Here is a 27976-nt window from a genome sequence, read left to right on the forward strand (position 1 = left end):
GCACATAAATGTCTCCAAACCGGCAGACGACCTCCAGATGGAGCGGAGAGGAGGAAAGGCCAAGGGCCAGACGAGGCTCTCTCGTTTCTAAAAATGGCATGGGCGTTCCCTGCCCTGTACCAGAACCCACGCAGCTGTCTTAGTCCAGGAGCAGTACATGTCCTTTTAAATGGCATAAAGAGAGCTCGGAGGGTTCCATCTCCCAGTCAATCATTCTCATATATGTATGTGTAGCGTATATGGCAGTAGCAGAACCAGGAAACTGATAAGCACATCTGTGGCTACCTAGTTGGAAAGACAAAATACACAGAACAACGGCAGGTCTAGTTACAGGAGATGAGCCCGACAATGATATCAGACTATGCTCGCTCTTTCCGACCATGGTAGCCCATTCCTGACCATGCTAGCCCATTCCTGACCATGCTAGCCCATTCCTGACCATGCTAGCCCATTCCGGATCATGCTAAACCATTCCTGATCATGCTAGCCCACACCTGACCATGCTATCCCATTCCCATCTAAGCTAGTATAATCCTTTCCATGCTAACCCATTCCGGAGTGAATGCATGTGTGTGAATGTGAGTGTATGTATTTATGTCTGTACACAGTGTTGCTCAGTAAATGAGTAAGTAAATGTGTGTATGTGCAGTGGTGTGCAAAAGTCTGACACCACATTGAAAACCATGTAATCCTGGAAATAAACAGAAAGTTTTAGGATTAAAAAAAACCAAAACAAATTAAAGTCACTTCAAAGCTTTGCAAGAACTATTTGAAGACCAAGGAAAGCAAGGAGTGCTGTACAATCGACAATCACCTGACCTCAACCCCATTGAACATTTATGGGGGCACAAGACTGACAAAAACCAAGCATTCAGTAACATCACAAAATGCTCTTTGGAACATTGTCAAATAATGCTGGAATGACATGAATCATCATGGAGTGAATGTGTGCGTGTGTGTATGTGTGTGTATGAGTGTGTGTGTGTGTGTGTATGAGTGTGTGTGTGTGTGTATGTGTGTATGTGCGCGTGTGTGTGTGTGTGTGTGTGTGTGTGTGTGTATGAGTGAGTGTGCGTGGCATGGTGCTGCTGGGCACAGGAATGGTAAATGTTTGCGCGTCTGGCAGGAGCTGGCACGCCGTGTCGGGCAGAGGTTACGGTGGCAGGTCCACGCTGGACGGACCTGCCGTTCCCCAACAGTGACAGTCTGACCTCAAACTACATCCTCTATCTGAGCCTGATTACCCTACGCAACTAAAGCCTTCACTGTCTTAAGCCTTTCAGTCTGGTAACAGGACTCAGAACCTCATTCCTCTAGAGTAGGATATACAAGCTTTAAAGCTACATGTTTGTCACATTAAATTTTCTTGCTCCATTGGAAAATCTTGAAATCTTGAGTGATACTGTCTCACCTCTTTGTTTAAAAAAAGTAGTAGAAATAACATTTAAAATCTAAATATAAAAAAGATTTACTATTTGGTTGTTGCAGTGCTTGCATCACTAGATATGACGCTGATATTACAAGCTCACATATTTGATGTACTGTTTCTGTTTAAACACAGACCAACTGTTCTCAGCGAGCCTGCCCTTGGACTCTCTGGGCAACAGGAGAACCACACTGAAGCAAACGGCTAAAAGCAAATGTTCAGCATCCGCACAGCAAACCTGTGAGTCCGACCTGAACCATAACACGGCTCCACGTTTTCTGGGAACGAGTGACTTTCACAAGGGGGCCCATCGGAACTGTGTGCCTGAGAGTTTCTGAATGATGTTGCTGTTGTTCTGTACCCTTGAGTCCTCATTGGGTTCACACAAGTTGTTGGGATAGCCTCGGTTGTTAGGTACAAAATGGCAAATTTGGGCAAAGTATTGGAACAGCAAAGTCAATTCCTTTGTTTTTGCTATTCACCAAGTAATCTCTATTGATGATGTAACTCATAATGGTAGCAGCAGGCTGAATTCAGACATCTGCCAATTTATGGAGAAATGCGTCCAAACTAATTGGATCATGCTAAACCATTCCTGATCATGCTAGCCCACACCTGACCATGCTATCCCATTCCCATCTAAGCTAGTATAATCCTTTCCATGCTAACCCATTCCGGAGTGAATGCATGTGTGTGAATGTGAGTGTATGTATTTATGTCTGTACACAGTGTTGCTCAGTAAATGAGTAAGTAAATGTGTGTATGTGCAGTGGTGTGCAAAAGTCTGACACCACATTGAAAACCATGTAATCCTGGAAATAAACAGAAAGTTTTAGGATTAAAAAAAACCAAAACAAATTAAAGTCACTTCAAAGCTTTGCAAGAACTATTTGAAGACCAAGGAAAGCAAGGAGTGCTGTACAATCGACAATCACCTGACCTCAACCCCATTGAACATTTATGGGGGCACAAGACTGACAAAAACCAAGCATTCAGTAACATCACAAAATGCTCTTTGGAACATTGTCAAATAATGCTGGAATGACATGAATCATACATTTTCTTGCTCCATTGGAAAATCTTGAAATCTTGAGTGATACTGTCTCACCTCTTTGTTTAAAAAAAGTAGTAGAAATAACATTTAAAATCTAAATATAAAAAAGATTTACTATTTGGTTGTTGCAGTGCTTGCATCACTAGATATGACGCTGATATTACAAGCTCACATATTTGATGTACTGTTTCTGTTTAAACACAGACCAACTGTTCTCAGCGAGCCTGCCCTTGGACTCTCTGGGCAACAGGAGAACCACACTGAAGCAAACGGCTAAAAGCAAATGTTCAGCATCCGCACAGCAAACCTGTGAGTCCGACCTGAACCATAACACGGCTCCACGTTTTCTGGGAACGAGTGACTTTCACAAGGGGGCCCATCGGAACTGTGTGCCTGAGAGTTTCTGAATGATGTTGCTGTTGTTCTGTACCCTTGAGTCCTCATTGGGTTCACACAAGTTGTTGGGATAGCCTCGGTTGTTAGGTACAAAATGGCAAATTTGGGCAAAGTATTGGAACAGCAAAGTCAATTCCTTTGTTTTTGCTATTCACCAAGTAATCTCTATTGATGATGTAACTCATAATGGTAGCAGCAGGCTGAATTCAGACATCTGCCAATTTATGGAGAAATGCGTCCAAACTAATTGGGAGGAACTTCATCATGCAGCAAGACAATGGCCCGAAACACATTGCCAACACAACAAAGGACTTCATTTGATTACTTTCTCCATCAATGGCTGATGCTTTAACCTTTTCTTCTGATCTTTGCTTTTATAAAACAACGGTTCACCCAAATCCTCTGAACTCTGTGTGGGGTGAGGATATGAGGCCTTGTGTGCCATCTGATTGGCACCATTTCAGGAGTTTTCCTATCGGTGCCAAGACAGCTTATCGTGTCGTAAAACAGATAAACACAAAACATCCAGCGTGTCCTTCCAGTTCAGTAAAACACACACCATCGCCTGATTCCCACCACACAAACCCTCCTGACCCCACCATTCGGTGAGTTCCACCAGCTCTGGCCCCTACTCTACACGTCGCAGTGTACACACTCCCACACAGGAGCATAGTGGTGCAACTCAAACACACTCACACCCAGGAGCATAGTGGTGCTACTCAAACACACTCCCACACAGGAGCATAGTGGTGCAACTCAAACACACTCACACACAGGAGCATAGTGGTGCTACTCAAACACACTCACACACAGGAGCATAGTGGTGCTACTCAAACACACTCACACACAGGAGCATAGTGGTGCAACTCAAACACACTCACACACAGGAGCATAGTGGTGCAACTCAAACACACTCACACAGAGGAGCATAGTGGTGCTACTCAAACACACTCACACACAGGAGCATAGTGGTGCAACTCAAACACACTCACACACAGGAGCATAGTGGTGCAACTCAAACACACTCACACACAGGAGCATAGTGGTGCTACTCAAACACACTCACACACAGGAGCATAGTGGTGCTACTCAAACACACTCACACACAGGAGCATAGTGGTGCAACTCAAACACACTCACACACAGGAGCATAGTGGTGCTACTCAAACACACTCACACACAGGAGCATAGTGGTGCTACTCAAACACACTCACACACAGGAGCATAGTGGTGCAACTCAAACACACTCACACACAGGAGCATAGTGGTGCAACTCAAACACACTCACACACAGGAGCATAGTGGTGCTACTCAAACACACTCACACACAGGAGCATAGTGGTGCTACTCAAACACACTCACACACAGGAGCATAGTGGTGCAACTCAAACACACTCACACACAGGAGCATAGTGGTGCTACTCAAACACACTCACACACAGGAGCATAGTGGTGCAACTCAAACACACTCACACACAGGAGCATAGTGGTGCTACACACTCACACACAGGAGCATAGTGGTGCTACTCAAACACACTCACACACAGGAGCATAGTGGTGCAACTCAAACACACTCACACACAGGAGCATAGTGGTGCAACTCAAACACACTCACACACAGGAGCATAGTGGTGCTACTCAAACACACTCACACACAGGAGCATAGTGGTGCTACTCAAACACACTCACACACAGGAGCATAGTGGTGCAACTCAAACACACTCACACACAGGAGCATAGTGGTGCTACTCAAACACACTCACACACAGGAGCATAGTGGTGCAACTCAAACACACTCACACACAGGAGCATAGTGGTGCAACTCAAACACACTCACACACAGGAGCATAGTGGTGCTACTCAAACACACTCACACACAGGAGCATAGTGGTGCTACTCAAACACACTCACACACAGGAGCATAGTGGTGCAACTCAAACACACTCACACACAGGAGCATAGTGGTGCTACTCAAACACACTCACACACAGGAGCATAGTGGTGCAACTCAAACACACTCACACACAGGAGCATAGTGGTGCTACTCAAACACACTCACACACAGGAGCATAGTGGTGCAACTCAAACACACTCACACACAGGAGCATAGTGGTGCTACTCAAACACACTCAGACACACTCACACACTAAGGTACAGTGGTGCCACTCAAACATTCACACACTGAAGCATGGTGGTGGCACTCACACACACTCACACACAGGAGCATAGTGGTGCAACTCAAACACACTCACACACAGGAGCATAGTGGTGCAACTCAAACACACTCACACACAGGAGCATGGTGGTGGCACTCACACACACTCTCACATTGAGGCATAGTGGTGGCACTCACACACACTCTCACATTGAGGCATAGTGGTGGCACTCACACACACTCTCACACTGAAGCATGGTGGTGCACTCACAATCTCACAGCTCAGCAGCCAGCACATTTGGATGTATCTTCCAGTCCTATAAATGCCATCTAGCCATTGCATTTATTCAAGAGCCAGCTGAATGCTGCATCTCCCCCTGTAACACTGGGCCAATCACAGACTGTACACTGAATGAATTATATATGCTAATGGCAGCTTGCAGTCTTTTAATCTTCGATTCTGTAATATGATAGTGTTACATGGTGGCTATGTGAGCCAGCTGAACAGATGAATCATTCCACAGCAGCTCTTGGGAAGAGTAAGACCAGTAAATTAACACTTCCATTAACACCATAAGTGACAGTAGTGACTGACTGACTGACTGTTGAACACTTCAGCAGGACTGCAGAGCGCTCGGGTAACAGCACATGCCCGTCATGTCCCTGATGAGGAGGCAGTAACACTCAGGGTTTTCAAGACCAGGCTTCACACGGTGCAAGATACGATTGCGCTTTTTGGCAAACTAAGCAGTAGGTACAGGTAAGGTGAGCATTGCTGGACAGATTGGCCTGTTCGCCATTAAGTTATGTTATGTTACAGATGGCATAACTTACCCCCAAAACAACAGGACTCCGCTACTGCAACCCAGTGATCCCAGACACACACACACACACACACACTGCATGTTTTCAGGCACAAACAAGAGGTATACAGCAGACACAAACAGAGCTTGAGCCGAGACATCTCTCACTACACAGCACACAATCTCAGCATCCAGGGTATTGAAAACGTTTAGGACTGTGTTTAGAAAGGAACACAACGTCACTCCCCCCCCAGGTCCCATCGGCTCCGGGAACCAGAGCCCTGTTCAGCAGGTTGCGTCCCTACCTGGGTTTCATTGGCGATGCGCGGGGGCACTTCGATGCCCATGCCCTCCAGCCTCCGGTCGCGGTATCGCCCGTACTGGTCATAGCCCACGTAGCCCCCGCCTGTGGCCAGCAGAATGGGCAGCGGACGCATGCGGGCCAACGAAGCCCCACTCAAAGGCCTCCGGTCTACTCCAAACAAAGACATTACATTACTGCATTAGACCCCATTATTAAACTGTGCTGTGCTCTAAATCACACCATGCATTACATTACATTACATTACATTACATTACATTACATTATTGGCAGATGCTCTTATCCAGAGCGACGTACAGTTGATTAGACTAAGCAGGAGACAATCCTCCCCTGGAGCAATGCAGGGTTAAGGGCCTTGCTCAAGGGCCCAACGGCTGTGTGGATCTTATTGTGGCTACACTGGGATTCGAACCACCAACCTTGCCTGTCCCAGTCATTTACCTTAACCACTACGCTACAGGCCGCCCCATTACACAACATTATTAAACAGTGCTGTACTCTAGATCACAATTAAACAATACTACTGAACTATACTCTAAATCACACAGCCATTATTACAGTAAACTGTGATGTACTCCAAATCACACAAATTACACTATTAAAACTGTCCTGTACTCTAAATCACACCATTACTCAAGTTTATTCAACAGTGCTGTACTCTAGATCACAATTAAACAATCCTATTGAACTATACTCACATAGAGACATTATTACAGTAAACAGAGATGTACTCAAAATCACACAAACTATACTATTAAAATTGTGCTGTACTCTGAATCACACCATAACACTACATTATTAAACAGTGATGTAAATCACATACATTTACATTTTAGTCATTTGGCAGACGCTTTTAATCCAAAGTGCATAGGTTCTTCCACAAGTTAAAGCATCACATCCATAACTAGTAAAATGCTGTTCTAAACAAGATACAATCATCGTCAGTGCAATTATATATATTTTTGGGTTAGACAAGAGGGACAAGAGGGATAGGGATATCGGAAAGGATACAATTTATACATTTTCATGAATTGTATTAAAATGAACTATGACAGCATTATGAGACCGCTGACTGAAATGCCTCCTACCCCCGGGTGATTTTATGAAAACTATGCACCGGGCTGTGGCTTAAAAAAAAAAAAAAAATCAGTAATACAACTGGATTTAAATTAAATTAACTTGTAGTGGACAGCAGCAGTGTTCTACCTGAGAAACGTCAGTACATATCCAGGACATACATTATGCACAATGCATTATATTCATAATTCCTCATGAATATAACGTAATATGCATTTATGATGCCTTACTTATATAATTCTGATATATATTACATTATAGTAAATACGCAGTCATCACCAGATACTGGGCCCATTCCAATCACTGATTTTCACTCCTTGCATCCTTTCCTTGTGTCTTTTCCTCGCCCCACAGGATGTGAGGAAAGGATGAGATGACGGAGGAACCCAGGAAATGTGTAATAGGCAAATGGAAAGATTTTGTTTGCTCAAGCGACACTTTGAAGCCACATTATTTGTGGCAGGTGCAGTGAGGTGGATACACAGGTCAATCGTTAATATGTCATGCATTACATCAAACAAACAAAAAACTTTCGCAAAAAAGGATGCACTTGCATATCCTCGATCAAGCATCCTCTGGGAGCCTCCTAGTTCCTAGTTTCTAGCTCCTCCAAGGATTGGAACGTCCTTAAAGATGGCGTACATCAATTATTTTCCGGATCAAACAGGACCGAGGAGACGAGCATGGATAAAATAAGCAATTGGAAAGAGCCCCTTGCCTGCTGTGCTGGTGGGACGGTGCAGTGAGAAAGGCTGCCCTGCCCCCTGCTGGTTGCAGAAGAAAAAGGCTTTTCTACAGGACCAGTGACTCAACTGATGCTAAACACTGGAACACAGAGATGGGTGAAATCAGCCAGCCTGTGTGCCCTGGTGACATCACCTGATCAGTCTAGGACAGGGGTCGGCAACCCTGGTCCTGGAGAGCCGCAGGGTGTGCTGGCTTTCGTCTCCACCTTAAAATAAGCAACCGATTCAGACCAAAGAAACCACGTGAGGTGAGTTAACTGTGTAATCAACGGCTTTCATTGATCAATTAATGCCAAGCAACAACGAAAGCCAGCACACTCTGTGGCTCTCAATGACCTGGGTTGCTGACCCCTGGCCTAGGAGAACTCGGTAATCTGTTGCAGTCTTTTAATACATTTCCTTCATAGCCTCAAACAACGAGCAAATACCTACTGTCCTAGTCAACTTCACAGAAGGGGTTTGTGGGAGACACTTGTGGAGACATTGGGCTCATTTATAATCGCTTATTTTTCTCCTGTGTTGTCCTTTTCTTACTCCTAACCTGGAAATTGATCGAGGTCCGCCATCTTTAAGGACATTCCAATCCATTAAGCGTTCCTTCTAGGAGCTAGAAGTGGAAGCAGACCTTTCCTGTCTCGTAAGGAAACATGAGCTCATCCTTTGCAGAAATATTTTTTCCTAAAGCATGACGAATAAATTATCGACCTGTGGGTCTACCTCTTCCCATCTGCCACGTCAGTAACTGATGTGTCTTGGAACTGACGTTTGATGGAGCAAGGACATTCCATTTGCCTAATTCACGTTTTAGATTTCTCGGTCCTTACTTTACTTCAGACAGGAGACACTCACCGCTGGAGAGTCCTCGCGTGGGCCCTCTCGGGCCCCATCGAAGCCACCGGCCCCCAAGCAGCAAAGAGCTAAGGACAGGGGAGACATGGTTATAGCACATCAGCCCTTCAATCAAACACTCTTTCTAACAACCTTTCAATAATCCTGCCTTTTATATTCTCCCTTGTATTTCTTTTTTTAATAGTCTGAGTATCTTTCTGTGATTTAACAATCCTGAAGCATCATTCACTTACCCACACCATCTTTGTTAAAATCTCAAATATTTATTTAAAAATCTATTTAAAAAAAATATAGTTTTTTGATGCAATGAAGATCACACAACTTACTTATTTGCAGCTAGCAGCTACTGTTTTGGAATTTTACAAGGTGTAGTAACTCTACTATCTAAAGTGTGTTTACATATTACACAGATGATGCATTACTGCTGTTTATAACGTAGCAGGTGAATCATTTAGATTTGCTAGCTACGGGGCTTGCTACCTTGGATACTACAGCAGTGCTCTATCTGTAATTCAAACCTTAAACCGCACACAGCCACCAAACACCAAATAAATTATAATGCATAATTACAGATGATGCAAAAAATAGAAGTGGCAGACATTAAACAGAAAAAGCGGAGTCAGATTTAAGTCCGGTAGGTATCAGGCAGGGGTGCACAACAAGGGCCAATCCGTTTCAGGATTTCGTGCCAACTTCTGGTCTTAATTATTTAATTGACTCAATCATATCATATCTGACATGTGTATGAGTACCGGCTGCAGCTGCAGACTGCAAGTGTATCCTGATGATTTTACTCTGCTCAAGTACATGCTTGAACCAGGGTCACTTATAGAGCTGTTAGCAAATTAAAAACAAGGCAATTGGTTGGAACAAAAACCAGCACGCAGACCAGCCCTCGAGGACCGGAGTTGTGCACCCCTGGTATAAGGTGACCTCTTAGTGTTAATGCTAATGGTAGCGTTAAAGTGGTGTTAACGGCTCTAACTAGCTTTTTATTTTACAAGCACTTTAAACACTGCAGTTCGTACTTGCTGATGCGTCTCTAATATTTATATTCAACCTTTTAATAAATTGTATTAAAATGATTATTACAGTTCTGAAGAGGTTGGGTCTAATGTGATGTACTGCTGTTTGGTTATGATTCTGTTGTTCAGTGGGTTGGTCGTTTCAACGCCAAGGAAACTGTAACCAACACGAGATACAAAAGGACCACCTGACCTGAGTCTATCGACCTCTTGTCAATAAATAACGTTATAGAGTTTGCCGTAATCTTAGATTAGCCATTCACTAGACTACTAGCAAAAGTACATAGTTACCATGGCCAAGTAGGTAACGTGCTATCAACTGGGGTGCTGCTAGTAATATCTCGGGATAGCGATCTGTCAGTTGTGTGGTTTTATTCCAAGGAAGATTAACGACAACAAAACGGCTGTAATCAAGGTACGGGAAATCAGATTAACCGCCGACGTCAATTCAATTCCGAATACCTGTCTAACGTGTTTGATAAACTACAAATGTCAATCTCAAATTTGTCATAGTATCCATTTGTATAAAAATGGACACTTGTGCATCTTCGATTGAGATCCAGAAACTGTATCGAAGCCATCTAATTAGCTAGTATGCATTGCAGATCACCAAAGGAACTACATTTCGTTGTAACGTTACTCATCTTGATACTCTCTTACGATATGCTCTGTCCATAACACCGCGAAGAAACCTGCCTGGCTAGGTCGCAGGCTCGTTAGCTATCTTCTGACATATAATTTGTTTACCGAGGGGGCCGAATTACCTGACACATCTGCCCGTAGTTACTGGCAGCTGACCGCAGCACACCTTCAGCAAGGACGCTGCCATCTTGCAAATCTACAAGACTCGTGTACGACAACCAATCAGAATTCAGTGTTGTGGGAGGAGTTCCGTAGCTTCCCTAGCCAAAGCTGCTTACTGCATGGACCCAGTATCGCCCTCTACTGCACCAGTTACGGTTACTACAGTTGGCGTTTATCGGCAAGAACTTCTGTTATTCACTACTACCTCTAGTTTTTGCAAAATGCGATTTATTTTACACATCTAAAACCTGCAGTGCTGGCTGGTCGCTAATAATGTAAGTGGTGTTGCTTAAAATGTTGTCCTGAACCAAAACATGGAATAGATTGCTGAAGACATTTTTTGTTTCTTTATCATCTGCTTCTCAGGAAGGTACTTTCTGTACTACTGAAAAAAGGTTTAATGTATGACCAAAAGCATAGAATAAAATATTTTGGTAAAATTTCTCCCAATAACACAATCACAAGCATCACCATCTATGTACTGAAATCATTACCATGTAGTACATACCGCAGCAGCTGTTCATCTGTGAAGTCGGTAAAAGCACAAAAGCTGGTTTGACAAAAGTATTTTTAAGCAAATGTCAACACTATTTTATTCATAAAATATATATTAAAAATCACAATGATTAACAATACTAATCTTTAGTGTTGGTCTGTGTGTTGATTCTTAAAAAGGAACAAAACCTTAAAAAGGTGCCCAACATTTGTTACGCAAACAGAGAACAAATTAAAGGTAAAATAATGAAAGCAAAACAAATGAATGTCCTCACAAAACCATGGGAATGGGACGGTGGGGTGGCCCAAACGTGTCACTTCTACACACACGTCTACAGAGTACCCACTGTAAACACACGTCTACAGAGTACCCGCAGTAACATACAAAACCAAACAAGCACTAGACACTTTAAAAAAAAAAAACACACAAAAGGAAAAAGAAAACATAATATAAACAAATTAAGTAAATTTCACATCACTCGCCGTGTAAGTTATAACACCATCACTTTCTCGAGCAGCCAATCTGTTCTGCTGCTGGGGGGGTGGGGTGGCAAATAGGTTGAAGGGTACAGCATATTAAAGATTGCAGTCTACAACAGTGCTGTTCAAACAAACCAACTGACATAATTATTTAAGTGTACAACCAGGGGATGTATTTTCCTGTTGGTTACTAGCATGTGGTGGCCACCCGTAAATGAGTCCTGGGGCTACATGTAAAATAACTCATGTTCAGCACCTGCAGCTCACCCGTTCAGACTGATGTCCAGCTAGCCTCCTGCCCTGCGGGTTCTTAAAAAAACCCACTCAAATGCAGTTACAGGGACGTCTTCAACATTATTACATAATAAAGATTGTGCGCACGTCCACTGCGGAGAGACGGATCAACACAATACTGAGAATGAGTGGGGGGATAAGGATACTGTAAATCTCGATATAAAAACAATCCAACATCGCAAACCTCAACACAATATTCAGTCACATAATTCAGTAATATAACATATAAAGGGTTGCGGGGTAGCAGCAGTCTGGTACAGGAGAACCATCATAGACAGGGGAGTGCAGCCAGCAGCAATCAAGCATCCCATAATAAGCTTTCCCAAACTCCTCCCACCTAAAGGTGGTCACCAGCTAAGATATCCAAACACAGCCCCCATATTCACCACTTCCACCTTCAGCCTTATGTGGGCGGAGTCAAGCACACAGGGAGCTCTACGCATTTCTTTTGAGAAGTAAGATACCCTTATCAAGGGGACACGATATAGCGCTGATCTGTCATAATATCCACCTGCAAGCTGGATATTTACAGCAGTGTGTGTCTGGTAAAGGCTATAATGGCACGGACCTACCGTGTGCGCTTCCCGACTATGCCACTCTGATGCCTGATCTACACTAAACCCAGTGCTGTTTGATCTGAATCAGGGGTTCGGAGTCTGGTCTGCCAGTGCTCTTTGATCTGAATCAGAGATTCTGAGTCTGGTCTGAATCAGGGATTTGGATTCAGGTCTGCACTGATATGGTGAGCTACTCCAGTGAGCACCAGATCCAGTCCTTAGTGTCAATGCAAGCAGGGTGTGCTCCATCCCACACGAGAAGGCAGGGGAAGACAGGGAGGTCCATACCTGCCAGTCTAAAATCTGAGCTGAGGAGGGTGACCCCCTACTGAGGGAATTGCTATTGGACTACCAGCTGAAGACACAGACACAAATAAACGAATGAACACATTGCATATTATTCCACATGTTCAAAAGCCTGGAGAGAGGGAGGCAGGGTGCACCACAAATGTAAAAAATATCCCCAATCCACAGGAACGACCCCCACATTCCCAAAGCCCATACACGAGTGCAGACTGCCGCTGGAGCAGTTGAGCTGTGTCCCGAGGTCCAGAGGGGGGATTCCTTTGGGTTTGGGGACTGAGATATTTCATTAATGAAGCTTGGCATTTTGAAAGAGTCCAGATGGGGTTGGTGCTTAGCAACGTAGTTGGGTTCTCACACAGGACGTGGGCAACCTGCCTGGGAAAAGAAACAAACAAGAAAAAAAACGAAAAAAAAAAAAACACAGGAAATAGTTTCTCCAATACTGTAAAATATACTCTTCTGTCAGCCCCGTCTAACATACCCTGCACCAATTCTAATGGCATTCCACACGGAATTGTTCACTCCAGCCCAGGTGCTCCTCAGAGCTCTACAGCCCTAGGTGAGTAAGAATGTTCCAGAAAGGAACACAAGATGAGCCCAAGCCCCTCCCTCCTTTGTGCAAGGATAAGGTTTAGTCGCTGCACCTGTCTGCCAGTTTCGTGCCGGGGGAACTTCCAGGAAAGTTTTCCCTGACCGCAGTTTTCCGACAGAAAAGCGCAGATTTCCGACAGAGGGCTGGCTTAGGAGGATTTGGTATAAGGTGTCCCATTGGGAGGGCAAGGACAGCACGGAGGGCGAGGTAAGAGAAGGAAAAGTGCTCAGGTTTGTGACTCTGATCTGTGATGTGCTTGCGTCTACATGGAAGTGCACGTGTTCATTAGTGCGCTGCGCACGCATATGCGTGCCTGTCGCATGTAGTGTGTTGAGCGTTGAATGTTCCGCATTCTCAGTTTTTTTTCAATGATAAATGAGAGTTTGAATGTCATGCATTTGGTTTTCTACTGATAATCAACTGTCCTGTACCTGATCCAACATGATTACTTTTATTTTCTCCATGAAAAATAAGCACAATATTCAGTGAAGTGTGCACCCACACAGAACCTTTGCACTGGGCCACCAGTTTATCACAGTGAGTAAAAGCTCAAGAAATGAGCATCAGTTCAGTGATGTCACCACAAAAATAAATTCTTCAATGCCTAATCAAGGTCTCTTAGCATTTAAAAAAGCATATCATATACAATTTTTTTTTCACATACACACACTGATGCAACATGCATGAATTATATAATAAGATATTTAAAAAGACCAAATTATTCTAATGTGGCAGTAAATCCCAATTTGAAAACGATGAAAAACTGAGAATGCGCAGCACTTCAATGTATGCGTTTATATGTGAATGTTTGTGTGTACGTGTGAATCTGTATATTTGTGTGTATGTTTGCGTGTACGTGTGAATCTGTATTTTTGTGTGTATGTTTGCATGTACGTGTGAATCTGTATGTTTGTGTGTGTGTTTGCGTGTGTGTGAATCTGTATGTTTGTCTGTACGTGTGAATCTGTATGTTTGAGTGTGTGTGGATCTGTATGTTTGTGTGTGTGTTTGAGTGTACGTGTGCATCTGTATATATGTGTGCGTGTGAGTGTATGTGTGGATCTGTATATTTGTGTGTGTGTGTGTGTGTGTGTGTACGTGTGGATCTGTATATTTGTGTGTGTTTGAGTGTACGTGTGAATCTGTATATTTGTGTGTGTGTTTGAGTGTACGTGTGGATCTGCATATTTGTGTCTGTGTTTGAGTGTACGTGTGAATCTGTATATTTGTGTGTGTGTTTGAGTGTACGTGTGAATCTGTATGTGTGCGCGGGTGGGTGGCTCAGTCCTCCAGGCCCTGGCGGGAGAAGAAGTCCTCCAGCTCACTCAGCCGCTCGATGAGCATGATGTCGAGGTCGGCGTCGTCAGGGCGACCCCTGCGGCCACGGCCCCGCGGCCCCCGCAGGACCCCCGGGCTGGCCCTGGCACGCCGTTTCCGTGGCAGCGTGAAGTCGGGGAAGTCCAGCACACGCTTTCGCTTCTGCTGCCCGATGCACACCAGCGCTCCGTTCTTCTCCTTCGGCTCCTCGAAGATCGTCTCCAGGCTCCTGGGAATGTGGAGGAGGAGCCATGTCACCACAGACACACCAACTGCACCATACCCACTGCACCACAGACACACTCACTGCACCATACCCACTGTACACCACAGACACACCCACTGCACCATACCCACTGTACACCACAGACACACCCACAGACACTGTACACCACAGAGACACCCACAGACACACCCACTGTACACCACAGACACACCCACAGACACCCACTGCACCACAGACACTCCCACTGTACACACCCACTGTACACAGCCACTGCACCACAGACACTCCCACTGTACACAGCCATTGCACCACAGACACACCCACAGACACACCCACTGCACCAGACACACCCACAGACACCCACTGTACACCACAGACACACCCACTGCACCACAGACACACCCACAGACACCCACTGTACACCATAGACACACCCACAGACACAGCCACTGCACCAGACACACCCAGACACACCCACTGCACCACAGACACTCCCACTGTACACACCCACTGTACACAGCCACTGCACCACAGACACTCCCACTGTACACAGCCATTGCACCACAGACACACCCACAGACACACCCACTGCACCAGACACACCCACAGACACCCACTGTACACCACAGACACACCCACTGCACCACAGACACACCCACAGACACCCACTGTACACCATAGACACACCCACAGACACAGCCACTGCACCAGACACACCCAGACACACCCACTGCACCACAGACACTCCCACTGTACACACCCACTGTACACAGCCACTGCACCACAGACACTCCCACTGTACACAGCCATTGCACCACAGACACACCCACAGACACACCCACTGCACCAGACACACCCACAGACACCCACTGTACACCACAGACACACCCACTGCACCACAGACACACCCACAGACACCCACTGTACACCATAGACACACCCACAGACACTGCACCAGACACACCCACAGACACACCCACTGCACCACAGACACACCCACAGACACCCACTGTACACCACAGACACACCCACTGCACCACAGACACACCCACAGACACCCACTGTACACCACAGACACACCCACTACACCACAGACACACCCACAGACACAGCCACTGCACCAGACACACCCAGACACACCCACTACACCACAGACACACCCACAGACACACCCACTGCACCATACCCACTGCACCACAGACACTCCCACTGTACACAGCCACTGCACCACAGACACACCCACTGTACACAGCCACTGCACCACACCCACACCAGAGACACACCCATTGCACATGCAGTGATCACAGCAAGTTTAGGAGATCACTGACCTGTTTGGAGTTGGTGAGCGATAATTTTTGTTTGTATAAATCTCCTCCAAGCTGAACACCTTCTTTTTCAGCCTAGAGAGAGTGAGAGAGAGAGAGAGAGAGAGAGAGAGGGAAGGGACAGGAGGGAGAGAGTGAGAGAGGGGCGGAGAGAGATAAGGAGAGAGACAAAGAGCAAATGGGTGGATAGGGGAAAAGAGAAATGAATAACGAATGAAATTCTGTTCGAAACAAATCTGACTGAGGAGCCCTTGGAGGTGTGGGGAAGTCCCTGCTTACCTCTGTGGTTTGGGCAGTCCCATTGGTGTGAGGTTATTGTCCGGTTTGGGGACAGTCTTACGGATACGGATCTGGGACACCCTCTTGGATCGCTGGCCCGGCTGAGCCCCCTAAAGTGAAGAAAGGTTACATGACATTCACATGACAAACTCACCAGCTGAGGTACATGGTGTGTGTGTGTGTGTGTGTGTGAGAGGTACATGAGTGTCTGTGTGTGTGTGTGTGAGGTACATGGGGTGTGTGTGTGTGTGTGTGTGTGTGTGTGTGAGGTACATGGGGTGTGTGTGTGTGAGTGAGTTTCATGGGGTGTGTGTGTGTGTGTGAGTGAGTTACATGAGGTGTGTGTGTGTGTATGTGTGTGTGTGAGAGAGGTACATGAGTGTGTGTGTGTGTGTGTGAGTGTGTGTGTGAGTGAGTTACATGGGGTGTGTGTGTGTGAGTGAGTTTCATGGGGTGTGTGTGTGTGTGAGTGAGTTACATGAGGTGTGTGTGTGTGTATGTGTGTGTGTGAGAGAGGTACATGAGTGTGTGTGTGTGTGTGTGAGTGTGTGTGTAAGTGAGTTACATGAGTGCGTGTGTGTGCGTGTGTGAGTGTGTGTGTGAGTGAGTTACATGAGTGCGTGTGTGTGCGTGTGTGAGTGTGTGTGTGAGTGAGTTACATGAGTGCGTGTGTGTGCGTGTGTGAGTGTGTGTGTGAGTGAGTTACATGAGTGCGTGTGTGCGTGCGCATGAGGAACACGGGCTGTGAGTTGGAGCCCCACCTCTCTGGCAGCACCGCGCCCATGCAGACCCGGGTACTTGACGTTGGCGCTGGTGAGGACGAAGCCAGGCGGCGGCTCACTGGGGGCGTGGCGGTGCAGGGGCGGGTCCAGGACAGCTGGGTGCCGCACGCGGTCTGCAGCGAGCCTGGCCTTAGAGATGCGCCGAGACGGGGGGCGGGAGGGAACGCTGTCCACGGCCCTGATTGGAGGGCTGGGGGGGAGGGTGGCAAGCACAATTTAGCACAGATGCCTAATCTCTTTTTTTTTCTTTTTCTAAACTTTATCAGTACAAAGAGGGTGACAGAAAGTACCCTTGGGGGGAATCTAATCCCCAGCTGCACAGGAAGGCTGGTAAGTATAGCTGCACTACAGACTGAGGTTGAAAAGTAAATAAAAACATACGTAGCTACGGTGCCTCTGCAAAGACAGTCAACACTAACTAGCCTTCAGAAGAGTTGGGGTACATGGGACAGCACTTCATAGCCCTGGGACTTCATATCCCAGAAAGCTATGCCCCAGGGTGATTTTCTTACACTTTGGCTTTGGTAGGAGACCTCCTCCTGTTGCTAGAGGAATCCTGGCGGGACCGTCGTGCGTAGCTATGAGCACAAGACACAGGAGTTAGGGCAGATTCAACATGCCAGTTTTGTTAGCTACATCACAGTAATGTTTGTCGTCTATTTTAATTTGCACTATATGCATCACTAGGTTACACAGTTGTGTGAACACTTGTTGACATTTGCACTTTGTCCTGCACCATCAAGAGTCCATTCGTATACATATTTGCAAATGTGATATTTTCCAAAAAACATTGCACCAAATGAACTCTTTACGACACCGGTCTTTATGTCATCGATGTCAGCATAAATTTTTTTTATGTGCCCGTCACACATGCTCAACAGGAAAAAAATATACTAACTAGTCGATACGAGTTCACTAACTTTAGGCTGCTGGCTGTCATAATAATTTTGAACTAATGTCTAACAAGTCCACTCATGATCAAAGCTGAAAAAAGCATCTCGGTGCAGACACTCACCTGTGGTCATTGTCCAGGCCCGGTGGAGCAGTGCGGTCAGGGAGGGGCGGGAGGGGTGGGTACGTGTCTCGGGCGGTGAGGATCTGGCCCAGGAAGTGGTCCAGAGTGACGGGAGACAGCTTCGGGAGGGGCAGGCGGCACCTGTGCCGGACCAGAAGGCGGAAGAAGGCCGGTTTGGAGAGGGCCAGGACGGTGTGGAGGCCCGCCCTGGAGAAGCTGCCCTGGCTGAAGATGGCCAGGGGGAAGGGGGCGGGCGGCGTGTTGGTCTGGAAGAGCCGGGACAGGCTAGGGCGGAGGGCGGACCTGGACCCCAGGAGCTGGTGCAAGGGGGTGGCTCGCGAGGCCACGTGGAGCTCCAGGGGCAGGAGGGGGAGCCACTGGCGGGTCGACCCACCCTCCGACTCGCCGGCGGCGGCCTGGCCGCCCTCCGTCCGGGCGGGAGACCCTGGGGAGGAGAGGGGCTTGCCCCAGTGGTGCTGCAGCTTGGAGCTGAAGGTGTGGGAGAAGCTGCCAGGCTGTGCGCGCGCGGGCCAGTCCGTGGGAGAGGTCCCGGCGAGGGGGGACAGGCGGGCAGCGGTCTCGGACAGCTGCAGCAGTAAAGACTTCCCCGGGCACGGCTTGGAGCGCCCGTTGCTGGGCGTGGCCTGTTTGAAAAGGGGCGGGGAAACGGCAGAGACCCAGCTCAGGGGCGGGCCAGAGGAGTGAAATGGCATCAGCTGGCAGTCTGGCCCTCTCCCCGCCGTCCAGGTGACCAGAGGGGGCGACAAAGTGCTTTCCTGGAGAGGAGCCAGGGGCGGGCTGGAGGCCCCGAGGCCCAGTGGCTTAAGTTGGGTGTAGGGGCCGGACAACGAGTGGGACTGCCTGAATGACCCCAGAGATATAGGGCCCAGGACGTCGCCAGCTTGCCTTTCCTGTCCCCCGAACGATGCCCCTCGCCCATGGCCATCCTCCGCAAGTGGACCGCTGGCCGCCAGCAGGCCCACGTAGGGCGGTGACCTGGGGGACTGGCTGTCTCTGAAACCAGATCCGGAGCGGGGCTTCCCTGCCCCCCTGCTCTTCTTCCTCTTCTTCTTCCTCTTCTCCACCCCAACATCCTCCTCTTCCTCACTGCTGGACAGAGAGTCTGCCCTTTCCCTCCACCTCGCCCCCACGCTTTCGGATGCCTTCCGGCTCTGCCAGTCCCTGGTAATCAGGGGCTGTGTTGTGAGGCAGGGTGCCGGTTTCACCTCACCCTTTGTGTCGGAGGTACTGGTTTCGGGGGTTTGCCGATCCCCAGGTAACCCCGGAGGCAGGAGGAGGGTCAGTTGGCGCGAGTGATCCGGCCTCCCTTCCCATAATGCAACGCCGCCGGCTTTCAAAGACTGCGGTAACGGGGACAGTCTCCTCTCGGAGCCCACCACTTCTGGACCAGGAAAGGTGCCCAGAGGGAGCTCTTTCTTGGGAGTCCTGATCTGCGCTGGGTCGGCGGGAGGCGAAGAGCCGGGGGGCGAAGAGCCGGGGGGGCGGCTGGGGGTCTGAAGGGCAGCCATGGAAGGCGCCTGGAGGTCAGGGGAGAAATGCACGCGCTGAGCGAGCAGGCGCGCCGCGGAAGGCCTCCCCTCTAATCCGTCCCAAGGTTGGGGCAGCGGCGGGACCGAACGAGCCCCCTCCTCGTCGTCACGGTCCGTGGACTCGATCTCCGAATTTAGCAGCCAGCCCAGCGCGTCTCGCCCCTCGACGCCCAGCTCCACCTCGAGGTCTTCGAAGTCCGACACGGGCGAGTAGTTCCCGGGCAGGCACCCCTGCGACATGCCCGGAGGCGGGGCCTTCCTCTGCAGGGAGGCGGAGCCCCCTGCGGCTGACGCACTCTGCTGGGCCGAGCCGCGACCGGATGGTGAGGGAGCGCGCGTCTGCCAGGAGCAAACTCCCACACTCCCCTCAGCCGGACCGGTTTCCACGGCAACCACGTTGCCACAAAGACGTGGTCTCGGTGACGAAAGCTTCGCCTCTGATATGCCCGCAGGATGCGGTCTCGGTGACAAAAGCTTGTCCTTCGCCTCCAATGAACCAGCGTCCCTGCCTGAGGAGGGCAGGAGAAGAGCATGCTAAGGAACCGCATCACAATTCATAGCGTATCACGACCTTCATATTGACATGCATTTCCACTCAGCACCGTGCAATTTACCGAGCCTTAACAGGCAAGCAAACGGCTGACAGTTTAGAACGATGCATTTGTTTTTCCTTTTTTAATTTGTTGCTAATTTTTCCCCCCTGTTTTCTCCCAATTTAGTAGCCAATCGTACCCTATCTATTCCAATTGCCAGTGTGTTAGCTAGGGATACACAAGTACTTGTTGTCATCAGAAGTTTCCTGGTATACGGTTTATGTTTGATCGTTATTGACTATACTAAGCAGAGAGCAAATAATAATGGGGCCCCTAAATCAGTGGTTCTCAAACTCGGTCCTGGGGGACCCCTTTTGTTTCAACCACAGTTGCAATCCCAGGATTTTAACAAGCTGTGAATTCTTCTTAGATGCTTTTCATGCTTCAAGGAATCCTTTGCCACATTTAAAAAACGGCTATGCATGCCATCGTCCCATGAGGAATAAACATGGTTCACATTGTGCATATTGTGTTATTTTGCAAACGGCTGCATTAAAAGCGGAACAAAAACTGATCAAATTAAAGACTGAGGTGAATCAATTGGCTTCTAATTGGTGAAAGCATGGACACCTGGCCACGAAAACTAACAATTTGGTAGATAACGAAGAATTCAAAGATAAATCCAATGATAACGAGTCAAACCTTCATTGTGTTAATACGTTTAAAGAAGGAAATTATGAAAGAACCTAAACACGTTCCGCAGCCGCGTTCTGAGCAGCCTTAACTGAGCAAGAAACTGGCCGTAACCAAAGCCAGCGTACACAGGGGTCCCCCCAGGATGGAGTGCGAGAAGCACAGTGGCCCCGCCCCAGACTCACGGTGGGTGTGGGGGGGTGACGGGGGCCGGGCGGGCAGGCTGCCGCGGAGCTCCTGCAGCTGGGCGGCGAGGCGGCCGAGGCCGGCGGCGTGGGCCACGCCCTGCTCACAGAGACGCTCCACCCCCCGCTCCACCGCCTCCACCCTCTGGCACAGCGCCCCCAGCGCTCCCGCCAGCAGCCGCTTCAGCTCCGCCTGCTGGCCCGACAGGAGCCGCTCCAGGGCCCCCAGCTGCTCCCCCGCCGGGCCTGCGGGGGGCGCCGGGGAGGGTGCCGCCGTGGGGGCCCACTGCAGGCCTCCGAGCATGCTCCCTAAAACAGGAGGATAAGGAGGGGGGGGTCACTTTAACCCTCATCCACGTTGCACAGGCTCAGGGCTCATATTACATCACATTACATGGCACTTAGCAGATGCTCTTATCCAGAGCGACGTACAACAAAGTGCGGATCAGTACAAGTACAAGTGTGAAGATGACCTGAGAGGACAGTACAGTTCTGAGTCCTAGTGTGACTATATAGATACAATCGGAGCCCTTGAAGAATACATCAACTTACAAACTAGCATACCACAGTTGGAAGCTAGAATACCCCGAGTACAACAATACAATAGCTAATACAAAACACAACAATATCTATATAAGTGCCATTATAGTCTATGGCATATATAAGGCTAATCATGGTGGTGAGTTAGGGAGGGAAAGGTGTAGCCTGAAGAGATGAGTCTTCAGTCTGAGCTTCATATGCCAGGCTCAGGCTCCTATACCCCAGTCTCTCATACCTCTCTGATACCCGTCTCCCATAAATCATTCTCTCTAGACCTGACTGACCATTGACTGGGTTTCTGAGCCGTTAATCTATAAAGGAGAACACGTTGGATAATCCTGTCTGTTGGATATACAGGATTATAGTATTGTACTGCACTATTACGGAGTCTACAAAAATAAGCTTGACCTGTGTAACAGGTCTCTGTGAGACTGAAAAAATATCCAAAAGTATTAAATAGGTAAGGTAGGTCTTACATTATGCACGAGACCATTCCCACATATTAATATTGGAATAGACCAGTGACAGAGATGAAAAATATCAAGCATCGGAATCAGCCCATCTGTGATTTAACCAAACATCCCTCTGGTCACAAACTCGGTGTGAATATACCTCAGGAGAAATTTCACATTACCTTCTTTAACAACATTGGCTTTGCTTCTGACTCCATGTCTCTCTGCAGCAAGGACCTGGTGAGAGAGAAGCCCCCATAGCAAAAACCATCAAAAACTGGTCTGTCGCATTTTTAGCAAATCATGACATAGAACAGCGACCTCGAATCCAAATCTAGCTTTGGTTTTCGCTGAACAGTTAGTGTGACTCCCAGGTAAAGGGAGTATAGAAAAGCAGCAGTTCTCGGCCCTCGAGGACCGTGAATTGATGACCCCTGACATAAAACATTGGTGCTGGCGCACGACCCTGGGCCCAAATCGCACCTGGGGTTCCGTGTGCCGCACGCCGCCGGGCCCCGTGTGCAGAGGGTCCCTCGGGGGCCCCCCCGCGCCGGGCCCCGTGTGCAGAGGGTCCCTCGGGGGCTGCCCGGCAGCAGCCTTCCTTTGTTCCCTGCAGGGCGGGGACCCCTTCTGCGCCCGCTCCTGGTACAAGAGGGGCAGGGAGCACGGACTCGCGGGCCCAGGCAGGGCCATCTGCTGACCGCCTCTCAGGTCCGCCGGGACAGTGGACAACATCCTGACGCGGGCTGGCAGAGACAGACAGAAACACAGAGACAGAGGGAGTGAGAGAGAAAGAGAAAGTTGTCTTTAGATGCTCCTGTATTAAAACATCACAGCCGATTCATCGCGCGGAGACATGGCTCAGGCAGTGAGAGCAGTCGTCTGGCAGTCGGAGGGTTGCCGGTTCGATCCCCCCGCTGGGCTGTGTCGAAGTGTCCCTGAGCAAGACACCTAACCCCCAAATGCTCCTGACGAGCTGGTCGGCGCCTTGCATGGCAGCCAATCACCATTGGTGTGTGGGAGTGTGTATGAATGGGTGAATGAGAAGCATCAATTGTACAGCACTTTGGATAAAGGCGCTATATAAATGCCGACCATTTACCAAATACATCAAGAAAATGAGCCGCAAGGCTGAAGCTAATTGTTCAGGTTCAGCACTCTTCCACAGTAGGACACTCGAGAGGATCCGATCTCACTCAACTTTGACAACCTGGCACACACAGAATCCAGCAAGCCCTCCCAATTGTTCCTCACCACCCCTTCTGTTCCTAGATGCACCACAACAGAGAGAGAGTGGGAGGGAGGGAGGGAGGGGGGGGGGGGGGGGGAGAGAGAGAGAGATAGAGATAGACAGAAAGAAAAAGAAAGGGAAAGAGAGAGGGTGGGAGGGAGAAAGGGAAAGAGAGGGTGGGAGGCAGAGAGGGAAAGAGAGGGTGGGAGGCAGAGAGGGAAAGAGAGAGGGTGGGAGGCAGAGAGGGAAAGAGAGAGGGTGGGAGGCAGAGAGGGAAAGAGAGAGGGTGGGAGGCAGAGAGGGAAAGAGAGAGGGTGGGAGGCAGAGAGGGAAAGAGAGAGGGTGGGAGGCAGAGGGAAAGAGAGAGGGTGGGAGGCAGAGAGGGTGGGAGGGAGAGAGGGAGAGAGGGAGAGAGAGTGTGGGAGGCAGTGAGAGAGAGTGAGGGAGGCAGAGAGGGAGAGTGTAGGAGGCAGAGAGGGAGAGTGTAGGAGGCAGAGAGGGAAAGAGAGAGGGTGGGAGGGAGAGAGGGAAAGAGAGAGGGTGGGAGGGAGAGAGGGAAAGAGAGAGGGTGGGAGGCAGAGAGGGAAAGAGAGAAGAGGATGAGGGAGAGAGTGTGGGAGGGAGAGAGGGAGAGAGAGAAGAGGATGAGGGAGAGAGGGAGAGAGAGTGTGGGAGGCAGTGAGAGAGAGTGTGGGAGGCAGAGAGGGAGAGTGTGGGAGGCAGAGAGGGAGAGTGTGGGATGCAGAGAGGGAGAGTGTGGGAGGCAGAGAGGGAGAAGAGTGTGGGAGGCAGAGAGGGAGAAGAGTGTGGGAGGCAGAGAGGGAGAGTGTGGGAGGCAGAGAGGGAGAGTGTGGGAGGCAGAGAGGGAGAGTGTGGGAGGCAGAGAGGGAGAGTGTGGGAGGCAGAGAGGGAGGGAGAGTGTGGGAGGCAGAGAGGGAGAGAGAGTGAGGGAGGCAGAGAGGGAGAGAGAGTGAGGGAGGCAGAGAGGGAGAGAGAGTGAGGGAGGCAGAGAGGGAGAGAGAGTGAGGGAGGCAGTGAGAGAGAGTGTGGGAGGCAGAGAGGGAAAGAGCGGGTGTGGGAGGGAGAGGAAAGACGAGTGTAGCTAATTATAATTTATTAAATAATAACTGAAAATAAAACTACTGGGGGACGCGTTCTGAAAAAGAGCTCTGTTGACATCACCGAGGCCTTAATGAGGTTTTAGGTTTCAATGGCTTTTCTGCAATGACAATTTAAGCTTTAGGTTTCCAACAGTGGAATCATCAAAAATGTCTGAAAAGTATCAAATATAATGGCTGCCAAACAATCAGTCATAAAACGTGAATCAAGTGGGTGGTGAGTAATAATAAATATTAACAACGCAACAGTCACTCATAAAAAATATTTTAAAAATTTCAAAATTCTAAATCTTATATTTTATCTTTGGGCTTTCACCGTAGACAGAAATGCATGCGATATTTCCTGTAATTGGCGCAGCCCATTGAACAGAAAATAGAGGCTGAACAAAAACAGAAATTGGATATTTCAATATTTAGAGAAAATAGTTTCGAAGCAGTCTATTTGCCAGCTCTTATATGGAATCGTGCTCTTTAATAGTTAAAACCGTGGCCAGAAACCTTGGGGTAATTTCAGACTGAAAGCTACATTTTGAGCAACACATCCAAAATGTAACTAAAATCACTTTTCATCACCTTAAAAATATTGCAAGAGCCAGACCTCTTACTCTTATCCAAACGACAGTGACAAATGCATACAAGCACAGATAACCAGCAGATTAGACGACTGCAACTCTGTGGTGTCTGAAGGCAACAGGACATCTTCAATATGTACAACAAGCTGCACTGGTATGGAGGGCGCACATCACTCCAGCAGTAAGGTCCCTTCACTGCTTAAATATAGCAGTTCCAGTGACTCCAAGCTGTTGCCTCCATAAAACCAAGTCAAAAACATACTGCTTTCAGCTGCCTCGGGCCCAGTCTCCCACCGGATCTGAGAGTAGTTACATAATTTCACATTTTTAAGCACAAGCATAAGACATACTTTTTTAGTTTGGCTTATAAGTAGAAACTGATTCACTTGTAGGTGTTTTGGTTTGTATGCAAGTGTGTGTGTCTGTGTGTGTGTGTGTGTGTGTGTGTGTGTGTGCACACGTTCAACTTTGCTCATTGTTTTGTTATTATTATATTTCTCTTTTCTACACTGCGTTTTGCTGCCGTCTGCATGCCTGTGTTTGTGTAAAGCACATTGAAATCCATATGCTGGATGAAATGCGCTCGAAAAAGTTTGATTTGAACAGCCAGTAATCAACGGGGAAAGTGGCAGCATGGGGGGGGTTGTAGTTTGTAAATCTAACAGGAATAACAGTACTTTAATAAATCAATTGAAAAAATTCCAACAATTTCTGCCCGGATTATTTGATTGTTAGACTGGCAAGTATCTTCCTCCAGACTTCAATTGTAATGATTGGTCCTTTCTCGGAGGCTAAGAACGTGATAAATCCTCCTTGCCTTTGACACTAATGCCACCATACCACAGCCATCTGTGTTCTATGACCCCGCGGAGGTTAATCCTACAATTCACACAGTTTCCTGCTTCACTGTGGCCAGTACGCTGCACTCATACACCCACAACTCCACGGTGCCAGTTTGCCAACAAAGAAGACAGCGTTCAGGCCTCTGTCCACAGCCCAGTGTTTGTTTCCCTCAGCACAAGGCTGTGTTCAGTTATCTGTCCATTGCACAGTGAAGTGCTGAAGAACGCAGGCCAACTTCCCCGGATAACCATAAGGCTCAACATTATTACCAAAACTATTCATTACTTTAGTTCCTATGGGGCTGATTATTCTTAACGAGCTTGATAGGCCGCTAACATTTGCAGTTGTTTTTCCCAACTAAATGCCTTTCACTAGACGTCAGCACAGAGTAAAAACAAAAAAACGTCTGGAACTATTTCTTTGTTAAAATTCCTTTATGTTTTGACATTCCAATAAAGGCTTTTAAAACAGGTCAGGTGCACCGTAGGCTAATAATACTTGGTTATGGCAAGGACCAAGTTGTGGTCCTTACTGTTAATATATATGCATATAATAAAGTACCTGTGTAAAGTAGTATACACAGATGCGTGTGTGTTTCCCTATGACATAGTAATTGACGCTACAACCTACAAGATGCTTGGTTCTAGCAAATATTTGCTGATGCGCATATTAGCTACTAAGCGAGATGACTGATGAGCTGAATTGACGTTTATTCCGAAACTACTGTACATACAATTCAACAGTCTATACTTGCAGGCTCCACTGTGTAATCGGCTATGGGTGAATAAAATATCAGAGGTCAATATTTAATCTTAAACATACTTCGATTCTATTGAGTTAACAGCCTATATAACATGTTTAAAAGGGGCACTTTACTCTCTACTAGAGATCGATGCATAATTTAACTTTCTAAATACAGGTCCAATAAATCGGCGAAAACAATAAGAGAAGACTTGTAGAACGTTATATAGACTTGTAAACGCATGCTTAGAAAACTGAAAATCACAGGCGAGATGCTACCTGAAGGTGCAGCGCCTTACTGTAGCTCGCTTCAGAAAAATAGTAATAATAGAAGTTAACGGTATACAACATAAAGCTGCGAATCTCACCAGCTGCTAACTAGGCATGCCTACAACAATGAGCATTAATCTATACACATATTCAACCGGTAGCTGTGTCCACATTACGGACACAAAATCGTTAGCTTAGCCAATTTATCGCGTTAGGCGATAATAAGGCAGACAGGGTATGGTTAGTGAATGAGTAAAATAAATTATCGAAGGCATCGACAGAATGCGGTGGGATTGTCAATTTAACAAATGCATGCGTTATGTAAAAACATAATAGGCGAGAGGAAGTGCACTTCAGTGAGTTGTTATTGCTACTCAATCTATATTACTTGCGAGCTTACTGTTAAGCAGCAACCACCTCCCAAATGATCGACGTCGAAGGCCCCCACATGCCATACATTTAAATGTGTTTATACAGATCTTCGGAGAACACAGCTACCTCGACTCCGTGTCCGCTGCTCTGTACCCTCTCTACTCGCTATGTGGTTGAAGGGATCAAATCGTCCCAAGCTTCAAAGCTCCATAGCTTCAAGCTCCATCCCGTCCGTTGTCCCGTTGTTGGAAAAGATCTCGATGGTGCGACTGCCGCTTCCGGTGCACATCGCTATCAGTACAGGGGAGGAGTTTTATTCAGACCAGGATCTGATAGGCAGATGCACCTGCCAATCAATATTACTGCGTTTAAAATTCACCCAGTTTTCCATTCAAGCAAAATGTGTGTAGTGGGGAGTGTGTGTAGTGGGGAGTGGAACACACCATCGCTTATAACAGTGTGGTTGTGGTTTTGGGACATACTGTTGTTAATTTATTCTCACATAATTCAAACCTCCGCCCATAAAATAGGCCTAATATTATAGGCAATGT

The 27976-nt window shown here is 47.7% G+C and overlaps 2 protein-coding genes across 4 annotated transcripts in view; both read right to left on the minus strand.

Moving 5' to 3' along the window:
- The window catches only part of pisd (phosphatidylserine decarboxylase), a 35849-nt gene extending 25129 nt beyond the window's left edge, over positions 1–10720 (minus strand). Inside the window, exons 1-3 of one of the 3 annotated variants that reach the window (XM_061263294.1) lie at positions 10618–10720; positions 8829–8896; positions 6140–6306 (exon numbers count right to left, since the gene is read on the minus strand). In XM_061263294.1, coding sequence (XP_061119278.1) covers positions 6140–6306; positions 8829–8896; positions 10618–10682 — 300 coding nt within the window. In that variant the 5' untranslated portion in view covers positions 10683–10720. Of the gene's footprint in view, positions 1–5865; positions 5901–6139; positions 6307–8828; positions 8897–10617 lie in introns of those variants that run through there. The other 2 variants (XM_061263295.1, XM_061263297.1) reach the window with 2 other exon arrangements.
- A 502-nt stretch (positions 10721–11222) lies between these two features.
- Positions 11223–27694, minus strand: wu:fi75a02 (uncharacterized). Its single transcript, XM_061262060.1, has 10 exons — positions 27552–27694; positions 22762–23024; positions 22461–22515; positions 21287–21595; positions 18326–20384; positions 17823–17888; positions 17290–17500; positions 16529–16638; positions 16253–16324; positions 11223–14927 (listed from the first exon to the last, which is right to left on the minus strand). Exons 2-10 carry the CDS (start codon positions 23011–23013, stop codon positions 14663–14665), a joined length of 3399 nt encoding a protein of 1132 aa, XP_061118044.1. The 5' UTR covers positions 23014–23024; positions 27552–27694; the 3' UTR covers positions 11223–14662.
- Positions 27695–27976: the final 282 nt, after the last annotated feature.

Source organism: Conger conger, chromosome 12 (genome assembly GCF_963514075.1).
Source record: "Conger conger chromosome 12, fConCon1.1, whole genome shotgun sequence".
Taxonomy (NCBI): Eukaryota; Metazoa; Chordata; class Actinopteri; order Anguilliformes; family Congridae; genus Conger; species Conger conger.

Coding starts and splice junctions, on each gene's coding strand:
- wu:fi75a02 (XM_061262060.1), bottom strand. CDS start 23,013: ATGTTGTCCACTGTCCCGGCGGACCTGAGAGGCGGTCAGCAGATGGCC. Junction 22,516..22,761: donor TGCGGCACACGGAACCCCAG/GTGCGATTTGGG, acceptor CTCTCTCACCAG/GTCCTTGCTGCAGAGAGACA. Junction 20,385..21,286: donor GTCACCCCCCCACACCCACC/GTGAGTCTGGGG, acceptor TGCCCTCCTCAG/GCAGGGACGCTGGTTCATTG.